The sequence below is a fragment of the Lepidochelys kempii genome, chromosome 2, assembly GCF_965140265.1.
Source record: "Lepidochelys kempii isolate rLepKem1 chromosome 2, rLepKem1.hap2, whole genome shotgun sequence".
Taxonomy (NCBI): Eukaryota; Metazoa; Chordata; order Testudines; family Cheloniidae; genus Lepidochelys; species Lepidochelys kempii.
In genome coordinates, this window is record NC_133257.1 from 236949849 (window position 1) to 236966170 (window position 16322).

At 40.9% G+C, this 16322-nt stretch overlaps 1 protein-coding gene across 5 annotated transcripts in view; it reads left to right on the forward strand.

The window, feature by feature from the left end:
- Nucleotides 1–16322, forward strand: part of ACBD5 (acyl-CoA binding domain containing 5) — a 56245-nt gene that overhangs the window by 34057 nt on the left and 5866 nt on the right. For all 5 annotated transcript variants that reach the window (XM_073334323.1, XM_073334325.1, XM_073334324.1 and 2 more), the window contains 6 exons: nt 598–741; nt 1626–1835; nt 6770–6876; nt 12347–12623; nt 15397–15596; nt 15978–16028. In XM_073334323.1, coding sequence (XP_073190424.1) covers nt 598–741; nt 1626–1835; nt 6770–6876; nt 12347–12623; nt 15397–15596; nt 15978–16028 — 989 coding nt within the window. The remainder of the gene's footprint in view (nt 1–597; nt 742–1625; nt 1836–6769; nt 6877–12346; nt 12624–15396; nt 15597–15977; nt 16029–16322) is intronic.

A 16322-nucleotide genomic window follows, 5' to 3' on the forward strand; every position in this document is an offset into this window, starting at 1 on the left:
CACTGATGTCTCACTTTATTGTATAGTAGAGCTGAAGTAGTAAGGATAAGCCATTTGTGTTAGAATGCCAAAATAAATGTTAAAAACTGTATCCTCTTCACATTTATACTACTCACAGGAGTGAATGGGGTTTTACAAAACTTTTTTTCAAAATTCACTTTTGAGCTGAGAGAAAATTTGAGACATTTAAACCCAACAGGAACTTTTAGAGAAATATAGACGCATAGGCTTAGAACAGAATGGCCATCTCAGTCTTCCCTATAGTGTTACTACTGTAGTGCTATAAACGGGGTAATATTTTCCACGTCTTTGATGTTAGCAGCATAGCAAGAATAGTGTTTTTTGCTAGTTAGTTCCTATACTGTTTTTGATCTGATTCAGAGGAAGCAATTCATCTGCAGTTACACACAGATGTTGTGTGGTGAGTGACAGTAAGGAGGATGATAATTTAAAAAATGAAATAAGATAGAATTAAATTGAGCATATTGGAGAAATGTTCTAGTCTGAAAATTCTATAAATAGCTATTAAATAACACTTCTAAATTGTGGCTTTAAAATAAATACTAAAATTCTTGTCTTTTTAACATTTGTTTTTAGACCTTGGTAATGTTATGACTTCCACACCAAATTCAAAGGCTGTGAATGGTAAAGCTGAGAGCAGTGACAGTGGAGCAGAATCGGAAGAGGAAGAGGGTCATGAAGAGGAAGAAGAGGAAAAAGAAATACGACGAAGTGAAAAAGGTGTAGTTTCTTGTCCTGAATAATTATACCTTTTCCAACACAAAGGGCTGTATTGCTCCCCTAAATGGCTGTAAATCTTGAATGTCATGTGTGAGATACATCAGTAAATTTATTTTGTTTTATACAAAGTGCACAGAAAAATACATATGAAGAATGGGATCACCTTTCAACCTGAATTACCAGGTGAAGGACTAAGGACAACAACCCTAAAACCTGTTTCATACAAGCAGAGCCCTGCATATATAGAGAGCCTCATTAATTTCATTAGGGGTGTCTCTGCACATAACAGCTTGCAAGATCAGGGCCTAAGGTGGGCTGTGTATAGTTATTCTGTTTTATGTTTAGGACCTGTTTATCTTGTGGGTGGCTGTGAGTGCATGTAGGTGCATGGGATACAACCACAGAATTAAAAATCCTATTTCTTCCTTTTCTTCAATGAAAGATAAAAGGAAAGTTTTTCAGTGAGGACTTTGTGTGTGTTTGTGGGGATTTTAGGAAAATACAGGTCTCATATGAAAACCAAGAAAAACTATGCATTTAGAACTTAGCCATTAATATTTTTTTCTATGAGAAAACTAATAATCCTCTTAGTTTTACTAACTGATGAGGGCTACAGTGGATTTGCTACTTTTATATTTAAAAATACCTGTTTTGCTTGCTATGTAGAATGAAAGTTTAGGATTTTTTTTGTATTTAAGCTTATTTTATTTAAAGGTGCAGAACTAACCCTGTGAACCTAACTCCAAGTAAAAATGTAATCTAAATCAGATTCAGACCATATAAGATATACACAGCAGATCGGAAAGTCAACTGTCTGGAGAAATGTGTTTTGCACCATAAGTCACATGGCTTTTTATTTGCAAGGTTTCCTTGTTCTTTCACAGACTATAAGAATGTAAAGCAGGACTCAGCAGCAGCTAAGGATTTGGAAAGTATTGTCACTAACGGCTGTTATAAGGACAACTTTATTCCAGAAATGCAGAATGGCATCCAGACTAAATCTGCCCTGAATGGCTTAAATGTGGAGGAAGAAATAAAGAAAGTGGAGCAAAGCCTAGAACTAACGGGAAAAACTAATAACAGTGTTCACCAAGGTATTGTCCTCACATGAGTACATTGTTATTTGCATATTCTCTGAGCAAAGCTTACTTCAGGGATTTGGAGAGCTGCAGCTGGTGCCCTTTAACCACAGAATTTTTAAGAAAGAAAATTAAATGCGATTAAAATTAGAATACAGGTTTATATACACTTTTTCCCCTGAAGATCTGTAATAGAAAAAGAGAAGAAGAGACAGAGACTGGGAGGCCCAAAACTATTTTTACTTTCAGAAACTTGATTAGTTTTGTTTTTGTTTTAAAATTTCATATATGTTGAAATGCTATTTGAATTTGAACCTAAGAAGTAACAGGATGAAAATCACTGAGATCTATATTATAACTTCCAAAGACTGTCTATGAACTCAAATGTTTAAATGGCTAACTTAAACTTTACCCTGGAGACAAATCAACAACTTCAGACTGAAATACTGCTCTACAATGTGTTTGGGAAAGGGAGTGAAGTAAACTACAAAGAATTAAACCCTTTGTTCTAGAACAGGAATGAAATGGTTAATAACTGTAACTGTGGTTCTTCGAGATGTGATGCATATGTGTATTCCACTTAGGTGTGTGCGGGCTGGAGCCAGAGAATTTATGTAACTGGACCTGTAGAGGAGTAGCACTTGCACCTTGTGACCAGTAGACCCTCCCCTAGCTATATGAGTTGGTGCTGCCCCAAGCCCCACTCAGTTCCTTCATACTGAACGTCTGGAGATGAGACTCTGATGCAGCGGGGATGGAGGGTGGGTTATAGAATACACACATTAGCGGATTAGCCACTGGGCCAATGGGACCCATGCCCAGGGGCCCTGGCCAATTGGGGGACTCCCAGAAAAATGGGCACTCTGACCCGCTCCACCTGCCCGGCACTCCTGCCAAGGAGCAGGGTTGGGGCGCAAGGGCTTGCCCCTGTCTGCCTGCCCACCTCGCGCTCCTGCCGGAGAGTGGGGTTGAGGTGTGGAGGCTTGCCTCCCTGCATGCCCGGTACTCCAGTTGGGGGGTCAGGGCATGGGAGCTTGTCCCCCTTCGCCCACCTGGCGCTCTGGAAGCCCCTGCACCCCGATCCCGCTCTGTGGCAGGAGTGCTGGGTGGGTGGAGTGGGGCAAGCCCCCATGCCCCAATCCCATTTCCCTTGCAAGAGGGTTGGAGGGACTGCAGGCGAAAGAGGTGGAGAGGGGTCCCCACTTTCTCTGGCCCAGGGCCCCATAAAAGCTTAATGTGCTTCTCCATTTACATCTGCATCACATCTTGGAGAATCATGGTTACAGTTTCTTTAAGTAGATGCAAATTTTTCATGTTTCTTCTTCTTTGAGTAGATGCAACCGCATATTCCACTTAGGTGACTCACAAGCAGTACGGCCTTTCTTCCTCCCGCCCCAGAGGCAGGGCACAGAACAAGGACTGTAGGACCACCCTTCCGAATGTTGCATCCACCCTGGAAGAATCAGTAATGGCATAACGGTTTATAAATGGATGGATGACCAGGTAGCAGCCTTACAAATGTCCAATATGGAAAAGTCACTGAGGAATGCTATTGACATTGCTTGTGCTCTCACTGAATAAGCTTGCGCCTGCTGAGGGAAAGAAGTTGAAGCTATTTCATATGCAGTCATCTAGAGTTTGTCTGTGAGGAGACCACTTGACACTTCATATTATCTGCATATGACACAAACAGGTGAAGCAAAGCACAAAATAGTTTAGTTCTGTCCAGATAGAAGGCTAGACATCACCTGATATCTAATGTATGGAGATGCTGCTCCTCCAGAGGTGAATGCAGCTTAAGAAAGAACAAAGGTAATTATACTGCCTGGCTCAAATGAAATTAAGAAACCATGTTAGACAAAAAATGTGGATGTATCGTAAAGTCACCTTGTCTTTGGAGAATTGTGTGTAAGGGGGCCCTGCCATCAGAACCTGCAACTTTTACACTTTCCTTGTGAATGTTATTTCTACCAGGAATGCAGCTTTTTGACACAAGAGCAGAAAGGGACAAGATGCTAGGGGCTCAAATGGAGGTCCTATCAGTGCCGCTAGGACCATGTTCAGGTCCCACAGGGGAACTGGCTCTTGGACCGGAGAATACAGGCAAAGAAGCTCCATTAAGAATTTTACTACCATGGGATTGGAGCAGACTGATCTCCCCTGAATAGGGGGATAAAATGGCAATATTACTGCCAGATACACTTTCAATGAATGAAGCACAAGTCCTGACAATTGAGGGTGCAGCAGGTACTCCAAGATGTCCTGGATGGAAGCCAGCTTTGGTTGAATTCTGCACGTCAGTGACCACATGGAAAACTGTTTCCATTTTGCCGAATAGACTGTCCTGGTAGAGGGCTTCCTATTGTTCAGTAGAACCTGCTGAACAGTTGCTAAACACTGCTCTTCATCCTCATTCAGCCATGCAGCAGCTAGGCTGTGAGATGCAGGGAGTTGAGTATGGGGTGCAACGTGGGCTCTGATTCTGAGTGAGTAGGTTGTGATAGAGAGGAAGGGATGGGAGACTGAACTGATAGCACAAGAAAGTTGGAGAACCAGCACTGCCTTGGACATGCCAGGGCAATGAGGATTAGCTTAGAGATGGAAGGTGTAGGACAGGGAGGCTCCTGTCCACCTTCCACTTTAGGATGACCTGTGGGATGATTGGGATCAAGGGAAAGGCATAGAAGGGAGCCGCTTGCTAGCTTAGAGATGGAAGGCGTAGGACAGGGAGCTTGGACTGAGGCCTCCTCAAGAGCAGAACAGGTGACATTTCCTGTTGTCCCTTTTAGCATATAGGTTGATCATCGGAATCCTCCTGGTTAGGAAGATAGTCTGGAGGATGCTTGTCTTGAGGGACCACACGTGACTCAGGGAAAAATTCCTGCTAAGATAGTCTGCAAGATGATTCTGAACTCCAGGCAAGTGGTTGGCTATCGGCATGATACTCTCCTTGATGCAAAACTGCCACATCTTGACTGTGTTAACGCTGCCAGAGCCGATCCTGCTTCAGGACTGAGCCTGGGTGGGATGATTCTCGAGGCTCTTTCAGGGGAAGGTTCGCCAATACCTGAACCTGTGGCAGATCACCAGTCGCAACTACAGACCTGGTCAGCGATCTTGGCATTGAGCTGGATAAGGAGTAGGACCTCCATGACTGAGGAGTGGCCCACGGATTCCATGAAGGCCACTGTTATGAATAAGGTATTGGTGGCCTGTAGGTGCCAGGCCAGGGCCTCTGTCCCAACCACAAGAGGAGCACCAGTCCTGGTACCCATAGTGTTCCATGAACAGCCCTCGCTCAGCCTGTGGAAAGTGGGAGGAGTAAGATCCTGACTCGGACGCCAAGGAGTCCCAGCCTTCGGCAGATTATGGTGGGGCCAGCCCAAAGGATGCGAGTAGCCAGTCTGACTTTTCTGTAGCCCAGAACGAGGGGGCTGGTGCTGATGGTGGAAACAGTAATGCTGGCACTGAGTATGCCTCCATTGTTTCCGGTGCTGGGAGCAATGTTGACCCCGAAGTCAGCATCGGTATCGATGCTAACTGACGGTGGCAAAGTGGAGGGCGGTGACTGCCGCCACAGCAACTTTGGCAGTGCCAGCCATGGGGGTACTGAAGAAGTACCCTGGTGCTGAGGAGGTCCCTTGTGCGAACTCTGGTACTGGCCCCATTTCCATTGAGTGTGTTAGGGAAACATCAGGGTGCATCGCTGACAGACCCATAGGTTCAGCAGCCTGCCCAGCCAACAGGGCTATAAAGGACACAGCCCTGAAAAAGTTCTGGACCAAGAGAGAAGTTGGGACAGAAAGGCAGAGGACACCCACTTCTGCCTGATATGCCACCGGAGGGGAAGCAGCCGGTGCTGGCATCACCCTCGTCAGTACTGGACTCAGCAGATGCTTGAGGGCCAGAACCGGAGTCAAGGTATAGGATCTCTGACCGACCTCCCTGCATGGTGCTGGGGAGCGGCTGATGCTCCATCCCGTGCGCCACCATTCAACCTGTGCCGATCCATGCTCCTTCTGGAGGAGGGAGACTTGTCCTCATGGGACCTGGAGTGGACTTAGACAGTCTTATGTGACTTTGTCCTTGGCAAACTCGATGGGGAATGACTCCTATCTCTTAGAGAGGTGCCAGCTCCAGGACGCGGTGGCAGCATTCTCCAAACTAGAAGGCAACCTGTGATCCAACGAGGGGCTCAGTGCCAAAGCAGGTTGCATGGCCTGTTCGATCAGGTGCTGCTTCAGATGAAGATTCCTCACCACTTGAGTCTGCTTCGTGAACAATGTGCAAATTGAATACCACTCCTTGATGTGGGTTTCGCCTAGGCACAGCAAGCATCACTGACTCATTACTGGGGATTGCCCACACACACACAACAGACCATGTTTAAACCCTGGTGAGGGTTTCATGAGGGAACACTAGAACTACAAGTAACACTAAGTCTAATCCTATACTAGGATTACTAATAAACTATATGCTACTAGGAAAAGAAGTCACTGAACAGAGGATTGTGAGGTTGAAAACCTCACAGCATTGACTCCAGCCACGGGCAGTAAGAAGGAAATGAGGGGGCTGTGGGGGTCAGGGAAGAGCCACCTCATCTAGTCAGGGGAGGGGCTATGGCCACGAGAAGCTAGCACCATCCATCTACGGGTACTGCTGTGTAAAATTCTCCAGCCCGAATGTGCACACACCTAAGTGGAATACACAGCTGCATCTACTCAAAGAAGCAGCATCCAGTTATTGAACTTATCTTTTTCTCCTCAATAAAAGTAGTTTTATAACCTGTAACTATGTAACTCCTATTCTTAATCTTTAATCTGTGGTGCAAGATTACCACATTCAAAATGGTGTCAAGTGTAGCTCACTTGAATATTGTCATTTCCTTATTCTTTGTCAGAATTGGCCTAATTGTATTTATTGTTTGGGTGTGTATCAATTATGTACAGGTGCAAATGAAGACAGTGTTGAAGAGGTCTCAGGAATTCAGCACTTGACGAGTGATTCAGATAGTGAAGTTTTCTGTGATTCTATGGAACAATTTGGACAAGAAGAGGTAAAAAAAAAACAAACCCTGAAGTTTCATACTAATGGGCAAATTTTTAAAGTGGAATGTAATGAGTTTCACAACTCCTGTTTATATAAACAGGAACAACAGAAGATGTGCCTGGATTACTAAATGCTGTACTGTGAAAATGTGAGAGCTTCCTTTTTGATTACAAATGAATAATTAAATAAATGTTCTAGTCTTTCCTTACCTAAATTAAATGACCCCCATTTACCATACTATCTGAGTGCCTCACAATACCCTGTGAGGTAGGGAAGCACTATTATCTGAATTTTATAAATGAGGAATTGAGATACAGAGAAACTTGCCCAAGCTCATAGAGTGAGACTGTAGTAGAACAAGAAATTGAACCAGGGTCTTCCAAATTTCAGGCTAGCACCCTAACCACTGAACCACATTCCTCTCTAATTGGTTCTTACGGATCCCATAGGATTCCTTTAATCTTGTTAGAAGCATCACCCAATAGTAAAACTTGCTGGAGAAGGTGGTGTGGCAGAACTGTTGCAAGCTCCCTTCCACGGTTATACAGCTAACTTTCTGATATGTGGTTTGAGCTTGCTGGGGCTCTTTAATTGAGGTGGGTGGATAACTGGCAAACTATATGGAGAAATCCAAACTTGCATGAAAACACTGACAATTGGAAGTGCTTTGATCATCCTAGTTGAAAACTAAAAAGCTCTTTTGGAGCAATTGGAGGGTATTATCTGAAAAAACCAAGTATAACTTTTTGCTGTTGTGAAAGATTTACCAAACACTATTGTGTAAGCTCTGAAGGCATGAGGTTTATGAATTACATCCAGTGAATTTTCAGATGTAGTTGTGGATATGTAAATAGAGGCTGCGTGTAGGTCAGTGGTTCTTAACCTGTTTACCATTGTGGGCCACATATATGTAGCTCTCTGTGTTATGTGGGCCACATCCACACAATATATATACTACCTGTATGGCTCTGAGAATGTCACATGGGCTGCACCTGTGTGCTGATTGGGCTGCGGGTTGAGAACCACTAGTGTAGATGGTAGTGAGTTATCTCATTAACTTTACATTTTTGGAAAAGTTAGTTTGCTGGTTTACGTTGAAGGTGATGACAGGTTTAGTTGCCTCATTCTGTTCTCCATTTGTGATCCTAGAGCCAGCACTTACTTTGTCTTGAGTGGCAGCTATTTATGGGACACCAAGGACAGGGATAGCATGGGTTTTGGTTGGGAGGATTTAGATGTATTGGTGGATCTGACTGAGCTTCTACAGCATCTTTTTGCTTTGTGCCTGGCCTAAACCAAGACTGTTATTAACTTGTGCTGTGAAGAGTGGGGAAAGTTCCTGCATTTTTTTAAAAAGTGAACTTGAAGAGGAAGTGCTGAATATGGGAAAAAAGTCTACCTATAAATACTATTTTGGGAATAATGTTCCTCTGATGCATGAGAGGTTATATGGCTAAATCCCAGCAACTAGTGATGAATGGAGTTGCAGGTGGCTCAATTATATGTATTTTTCTTTCTGGAAGAATTTTTTGTTAAGTCTTTTGTTAACTTGTATTATGCAGCCCCTTTAGGTTTAAGTGTCCTAACCTTGAGATTTAATTTTTTGAAAGCTACACGAACAAACAGTCTCTCAAGCATTTCACATTACATAAAATGTTTTATATTTTGGTCCAGAACATATATATTTCACATACTAATGAAAAAGGCTCTTTAGTTTAAGAGTGTTACATCTGAATTTTATGACTACTTTTAAAAAAAATATTAACTTCATCATGTTTTCTTTGTCAGTTATCCCAGGTATATCCTATTTTTATCCTCCTCACCCCTTAAGATCAAACACATTTTAGTGTGCCATATCATTCTTTAGAAAATCAATAGATTGAGACACACATTTGCATAGCTAAAATGTTTAACAACAAATTGTATTTAGTTTGTCCTCAGTATCCATAAGGTTTCTTTTTTAAGTGAATAAACAGTAGCTGAAGCTTCATTTCAAGTTGATCAGCTATTCCTGTTTGTTCCTGTAGGGAAAGTAACATGGGCTATGGGATGCATGGCACCCTGAGTTCAGTTTAAAAAAAATTCCAGCCAATTTTTTTTGGTAATATCACACTGCATTGGCCTTTTCGTTTGGCTCATATGCTTCTATAGGTCAAAGGGCTGACTACAGATTAGTGAAACATTCCCCTCAAACTGGACAGGATACGTTACATATCTAAAGAGAAATCTGTACAAACTGCCGTGTGAACTTGGGAATGAGTTCGTATCTGGTATGCATTTCTCTGGCCTTTATCATGGTTTGCCTTTCAGCTGGTGTACATGTATATAGTCTAAATCCTACACTATTGCAGATTTAGAGAGGATAGTTGATGAAAGGATATTAGCAATGATTGTTTTGTGAAAGGTGTAAGCTGATGGCCAAATATTCCTAAACAGAATGACAGTGTGTGACTGTTGGATCACATAAACCCCCTCGGGGCTGCCAGCTGATGTGCCGAGACTACGTCTGCCCCTGCTTTCCTGCCCTCGCAGCGTGGGACTTCAGTTCCCTGCCTGGTTTGAACCAGACCCGCTAGCCTGCTGCAAAGCCAGACCCAGGTCTGAACCACATCCCCTAACAGCTTGTCATAAATATAAATATAAAGGGAAGGGTAAACCCCTTTGAAATCCTTCCTGGCCAGGGGAAAGCTCCTCTCACCTGTAAAGGGTTAAGAAGCTAAAGGTAACCTCGCTGGCACCTGACCAAAATGACCAATGAGGAGACAAGATACTTTCAAAAGCTGGGAGGAGGGAGAGAAACAAAGGGTCTGTGTGTCTGTCTATATGCTGGTCTTTGTCGGGGATAGACCAGGAATGGAGTCTTAGAACTTTCAGTAAGTAATCTAGCTAGGTATGTGTTAGATTATGATTTCTTTAAATGGCTGAGAAAAGAATTGTGCTGAATAGAATAACTATTTCTGTCTGTGTATCTTTTTTGTAACTTAAGGTTTTGCCTAGAGGGGTTCTCTATGTTTTTGAATCTAATTACCCTGTAAGATATCTACCATCCTGATTTTACAGGGGGGATTTCTTCATTTCTATTTACTTCTATTTTTATTAAAAGTCTTCTTGTAAGAAACTGAATGCTTTTTCATTGTTCTCAGATCCAAGGGTTTGGGTCTGTGGTCACCTATGCAAATTGGTGAGGCTTTTTATCCAACATTTCCCAGGAAAGGGGGGGGTGCAAGTGTTGGGAGGATTGTTCATTGTTCTTAAGATCCAAGGGTCTGGGTCTGTAGTCACCTAGGCAAATTGGTGAGGCTTTTTACCAAACCTTGTCCAGGAAGTGGGGTGCAAGGTTTTGGGAAGTATTTTGGGGGGAAGGATGCGTCCAAACAGCTCTTCCCCAGTAACCAGTATTAGTTTGGTGGTGGTAGCGGCCAGTTCAAGGACAACGGGTGGAATATTTTGTACCTTGGGGAAGTTTTGACCTAAGCTGGTAAAGATAAGCTTAGGAAGTTTTTCATGCAGGTCCCCACATCTGTACCCTAGAGTTCAGAGTGGGGGAGGAACCTTGACACAGCTGTAGGCTTAAACTGAAAGCAGCTTAAGAGAGGGATAGCTCAGTAGTTTGAGCATTGGCCTGCTAAACCCAGGGTTGTATGAGTTCAGTCCTTGAGGGGGCCATTTGCAGATCTAGGGCAAAAATTGAGGATTGGTCCTGCTTTGAGCAGGGGGTTGGACAAGATGATCTCCTGAGGTCCCTTCCAACTCTATGATTCTATGAAAGCTAACTATTCCTGTCTTTAACACTCAGATGCCCAATTCCCAGGGTCCAAACTCCAAATAAATCCGTTTTACCCTGAATAAAGCTTATACAGGATAAACTCATAAATTGTTCGCCCTCTATAACACTGACAGAGAGAGATGCGCAGCTGTTTGCCCCCCCAGGTATTAATACATACTCTGGGTTAAATAATAAGTAAAAAGTGATTTTATTAAATACAGAAAGTAGGATTTAAGTGGTTCCAAGTAGTAACAGACAGAACAAAGTGAATTACCAAGCAAAATAAAATAGAACACACAAGTCTATATCTAGTATAGTAATAAAACTGAATACAGATAAAATCTCACCCTCAGAGATGTTTCAATAAGTTTCTTTCACAGACAGGACGCCTTCCTACTCCTGCTCCTTTCCCCTGGTACAGCCCTTGTTCCAGCTCAGGTGGTACCTAGGAAATTTCTCATGATGACCACCCCATTTGTTCTGTTCCACCCACTTATATCTTTTGCATAAGGCAGGAATCCTTTGTCCCTCTAGGTTCCCACCCCTCCTTCTCAATGGAAAAGCACCAGGTTGAAGATGGATTCCAGTTCAGGTGACATGATCACATGTCACTGTAAGACTTCATTACCCACTTGCCAGCACACACACATACAGGAAGACTTACAAGTAAAACAAAGCCATCTACAGTCAATTGTCCTGGTTAATGGGCACCATTAATATTCTAAACCACCATTAATGGCCCACATTTTGCATAACTACAATAGAACCTCAGAGTTATATTTCATATTTCTAGTTTCAGATACAAGAGTGATACATTTATACAAATAGAATGACCACACTCAGTAGATTATAAGCTTTGTAATGATACCTTACAAGACACCTTTTGCATGAAGCATATTCCAGTTACATTATATTCACACTCATTAGCATATTTTTATAAAATAATATAGACTGCAACGTCACACAGTGCATGTCCTGATATATCTTCTATTTAATTGCTGCCTATTCAAGCTGTCTCATGTGATTTGCATTCTGACAAGATGGTCAGCCAACTGAAGTCAGGGCACTTTTTCATATCGGAATTCCCTAGTCTTAAAAGGAGAAACTGAATAGTGTTCAGTTTGTTTGTTTGTTTGTTTTTTTTTGAAGCTTAGTTTTTAGTAATTACAAAGATATAATATTTAATAATGTAATATCTAAAAATAACTCCCCTTGCAATTTATAGCTTGAGCAGTGTTTTGAAGATAACTGTTACAATAGTAATCAATTTTTAAAAACTAATCCTAACTAAAAGAAGGCACATAGGTTTTGTTTTAGATCCAAATGGAATGTTTTGGAATTTATAATAATTCTTACAATTTAATTAGAATGCTTTAAATATTTAAAGCTTTTTACAAATTACAAACACTCAACCTCAATACCTCTGAGATGCTAGGTAAACAAGTAATCCCCATTTTACAGACAGGTATATTAAGGTAAATCTTCTCTTATTTCTAAAGTAGTCTTTCTAACCTGGAAAGGACATCTAGAAAATACTGAAAACATCCTGTAGGGTGTTAATTGCTTCTGTTGAAAGCAAAACCTTAACAATGGGGAAGCTCAAAAAAAAAATTAAAAAGTGGGTAGAGGACACTTCATCTTTTATTTGATAACTGTCAGATTTTACAGAACACATACTTTAAATTAACTAGATGCTGCTGTTAATTTGTAGCCCTTGGAAATGATTACATCAGCCAAAGGACCTTTACAACATTCATCCCATTCCTTGGAAGTAGATCACAGTCCTCTATTGGAAAATGCTGGTTTTCCTGAGCATGCTCACCTGCCCTCTGAGAATTTTAGAGTTGAGGATATAACAGAGGCAGCAGTTGAAGGAAAAGGTGAAGTCAAGTGTGGGGGAGAAGATGGCAAAAGCAGCGATGGAGGCCCTGACAAAGAGAAGAAAGGTGGAGAAAAGGTGGATTTCCATGGAGTCAGAAGAGGGAGAGGTACTGTGTGTGCATCACTTGTATTTTTCTCACTATACTTCCACATATAGATCAGCTGAGTAATTTGTCAAGATTGAACACTGGGGCAGCAATGCTGTATAATGTTTTCATCCCACCTTCTTCCATAACTGGATAAATAAATATTGCACCCCTAAATTCCAGTGGTAACAATTAACCTTTGCTTTAAGAGTACTTTTTATTTTATTCATAATAAGAGTCAGAAAAGAGTGTTCTTGTACTGGACAGTGCTTCAGTCAGCCTCATGAGCTTAATAGTGGACTGTTCTGGTTTGGCTTACCTTGAATTCCAAGTATCACTTAAAGCACCCTTCTGTTTTATTAGTGTAATCTTTCACTTCCTCTTCAAACCAGATTTATATATGTAGAGAAAGGAGAGTTTCTCTGCAAGTTACAAGGTACATTTTAAGCATCAAAGTATTTTTACTTTTACTGTATCCGAATTGAGCACTTCATTAAAATATTCATTTTTGGTATTGTATTTAATTTGGTCAGTCTTTGGCCATAGCTGTTTGCCTTATACTAATACAATGCCTAAATAACTAAGATATGAGGCAGTCATTTAGTAGTCAAAATCTTCAATATATGAGGGACTGCCCCCACACCTCTTACTACCCGTGTTGATTTTTAACAATATTGAGAACTATGATATGGAAATAGCACTCTTTTCTTCTTTAAAAACTTGTATTTCTACACAATCAGATATCTGCCATTGGTTTAAATGTGGCCAATGTTAAAGCCAGTTTGTTCATCAGAAACTTGGAAAAATGTCTATGAATGATAATTACAGGTTTTTAGAAAACACTGTGAAATGAGCAAATGATCCGATATGTGAAAATTCCTTGCTGAGGTTTGCTGCTAGTGTAATAGAGTCGTGTTTTATTTAAAAAAAAAACCCACACCACAGCTGGCTCTCTCCTTTTTTCCATCTGGCACTACAGACTATCATTAGTAGAGATTTTTAAGAAGAATCCTAACACAATCTCTAGATTGAAAAACTAGAATGGACAGGGTATGTGATTATTTATCCTACCCCCTTTCTTGATTGCTACTTCCTAACAGAACCTCAGTAGCCTAAGCACAAAAAATTTAAAGAGAAAATTAAGTTTGACACAAATGTGTCTCTTTTTTTTTTTTCATCCCATTTCTGCCTTCCTCACTGTCCCAACGTGTCCTCTACATTCCGTTTGGATACATGAAAGACCTCCCTAGTTTTTCCTCACCTACCCTTCATGACAGGACAGGCCTCACTGTCTCTGTTAAACTGGGCAGAGGGATCACTGCTTAGCTTAGGGAACCTTGCTGAAACCTGTATGGAGTTTTCATACCCAGCATTTTACTGTATGGTTTCTTCATACACTAGTCTGCAAATCATGGAAGCATGAATATAAGTCATCAGGATGACTGTAAATGTGTATCCTTATTTCACTCCATTCCCAGATTTGTTAAACTTAGTATTGGAAGCAGTAAAGGCTGTAGCACTGAGCGATTAAACTAGAGGAGTCATGTTATGTGGGAGGACAGTGAATAACCCTAGATTTGCAGATGATATTGACTAAGGAGAATTTATCAAGAATAACTGACAAGGTAAATGGGGAAAGCAGAAAATTCAAATTGAAGATAAGCATGGAGAAGACAAACTATGGAAATTGGAAGATAAGAAGAGGTAAAGATCAAAATCAGAGACAAAGAACTAGAAAAGTGGAAACATTTGTGTATCTTGGAGGACTAGTATTGGAGAATGGAAATCACGAAGATGCCATGAAAAGAAGAATCAGACTAGCCACTACTGCATTTAGAAAATTCTGCAAGATCTGGAAGGCTAAAGACATTTAGATAAAAATGATATGACTGCATATATGAGGCAGCTGTCATGCCGATACCACTGTATCGGTCAGAATGTTGGAGTATGAGGAAAGCCGATGATCGTAATGAACTGGCTGCGAGGAATACTGTATGTGTCAAGACTGCAGAAAAAGAAAAATGAAGTGATAAGAAAATGACTTAAGCAAGAAATAACTGTTATGGAAAATTCAAGAAAGACCACTGTGGTCTTAGATGTGTCAAGAATAGACCTGGAAAGGATACCACATGTGGTGATACATACCCAAATACAAGGAACTAGAAATAGAAGAAGACTAAGGAGGCATTGGATAGACAAGGTGAAGAATGACATAGAATAAAAAGAAAAGGAGTACTTGTGGCACCTTAGAGACTAACCAATTTATTTGCGCATAAGCTTTCGTGAGCTACAGCTTACTTCATCGGATGCATCCAATGAAGTGAGCTGTAGCTCACGAAAGCTTATGCGCAAATAAATTGGTTAGTCTCTAAGGTGCCACAAGTACTCCTTTTCTTTTTGCGGATACAGACTAACTCGGCTGTTACTCTGAAACCTGTCATTATAGAATAAAAAGGTTTAACGATAAAAAGGTTTAAAGATAAACAAAGCCATGAGGCTGGTAAAAGACAGTGGTTGAAAGATTTTGTTTGGCCTCCTCATAGCTGTTGAGCTGACTATGGGAATCAAAGAAGATCCTGCAAATGACACTTATAGTTCTAGACGCTTTACTATAGAATCACAAATACTGTTGTAATAACATCCTGGTTCTTTTATACAAGAATTTAGAGTTAAATAGAGGATACAAATGTTTCCCTTGGTTGGGGAAGTGGGAAATGATAAAGCAGTATAACCAAACATTTTCAGTAGAGGCAATAGCTTCTCTCTGTTTTGTTTTGTTTCCGCAAAAATTTAGGGCATAGGATGCAGCCTCTGGGTGATGGTGCTCAAGGTGGACAGATGGGCAGTGGAGGGGATGGTGAACGTTGGGGGTCAGACAGGGCACCGAGGGGCAGCCTCAACGAACAAATTGCAGTAGTGCTCATGAGGTTACAAGAAGACATGCAGAACGTCCTTCAGAGACTGAATACACTGGAGGCACTGACAGCCTCCCAGGTAAAAATTTGTCCAGATTAAATATAACTTTCCAAGAAAAAAATAGATAAAGAAATGTTGCTTAACTAGCTATGCCTTGAAAAGCTCTCTCAAGGGGATATTTTGGATAGTTTCTATGCTTTTTAAGATAAGAAAGCAAGAATTAGGTCTATAATTAAGTTATTAAAGACATTTTCAAATCTTTTATTTTGCAGCTGTGAAGTCTAGTTGTATCTAGTCTCCACCATAATAGAGTTTGTGTCACTTCTACACATTAAGTCAACTATATTAGTTGGTCCTTCCATTGCAAGTCAGTGCATTCCTATAGAAATTTGTATTAATTTCCATCTGAGGTCAGAGTGTACCATTTTGATACTTACTAGCTTTGGTTTGTATTTAAAGGCAAGATCTGTGATGCTACAGTCAAATGTACAACCTGCCTCATCTGCTAAGGTAAGATTGTTTTCATATTTGTAGAAGGCAATGTTTGGAACAAGATAAAATGGCTTTAGATATCTTACATGTTTCAAATTTTGCCTGGCTCTTGAACTAGAAGGAGTAAAATAGAGGTCTTATAATCCAGTCTCTGAAGAAATGATTGAATAAATCACTTTTAAAATGAAGTGTAAACTATTTCCTTCTGCTATGTGAGTTTCTATTTTTTTGCACTTTGACCCAGTAGTATTTAAAGTGTGTTTATGTACTAGCATCTAATGTACTGGTACAAATTTCTGACCACAATTTGTA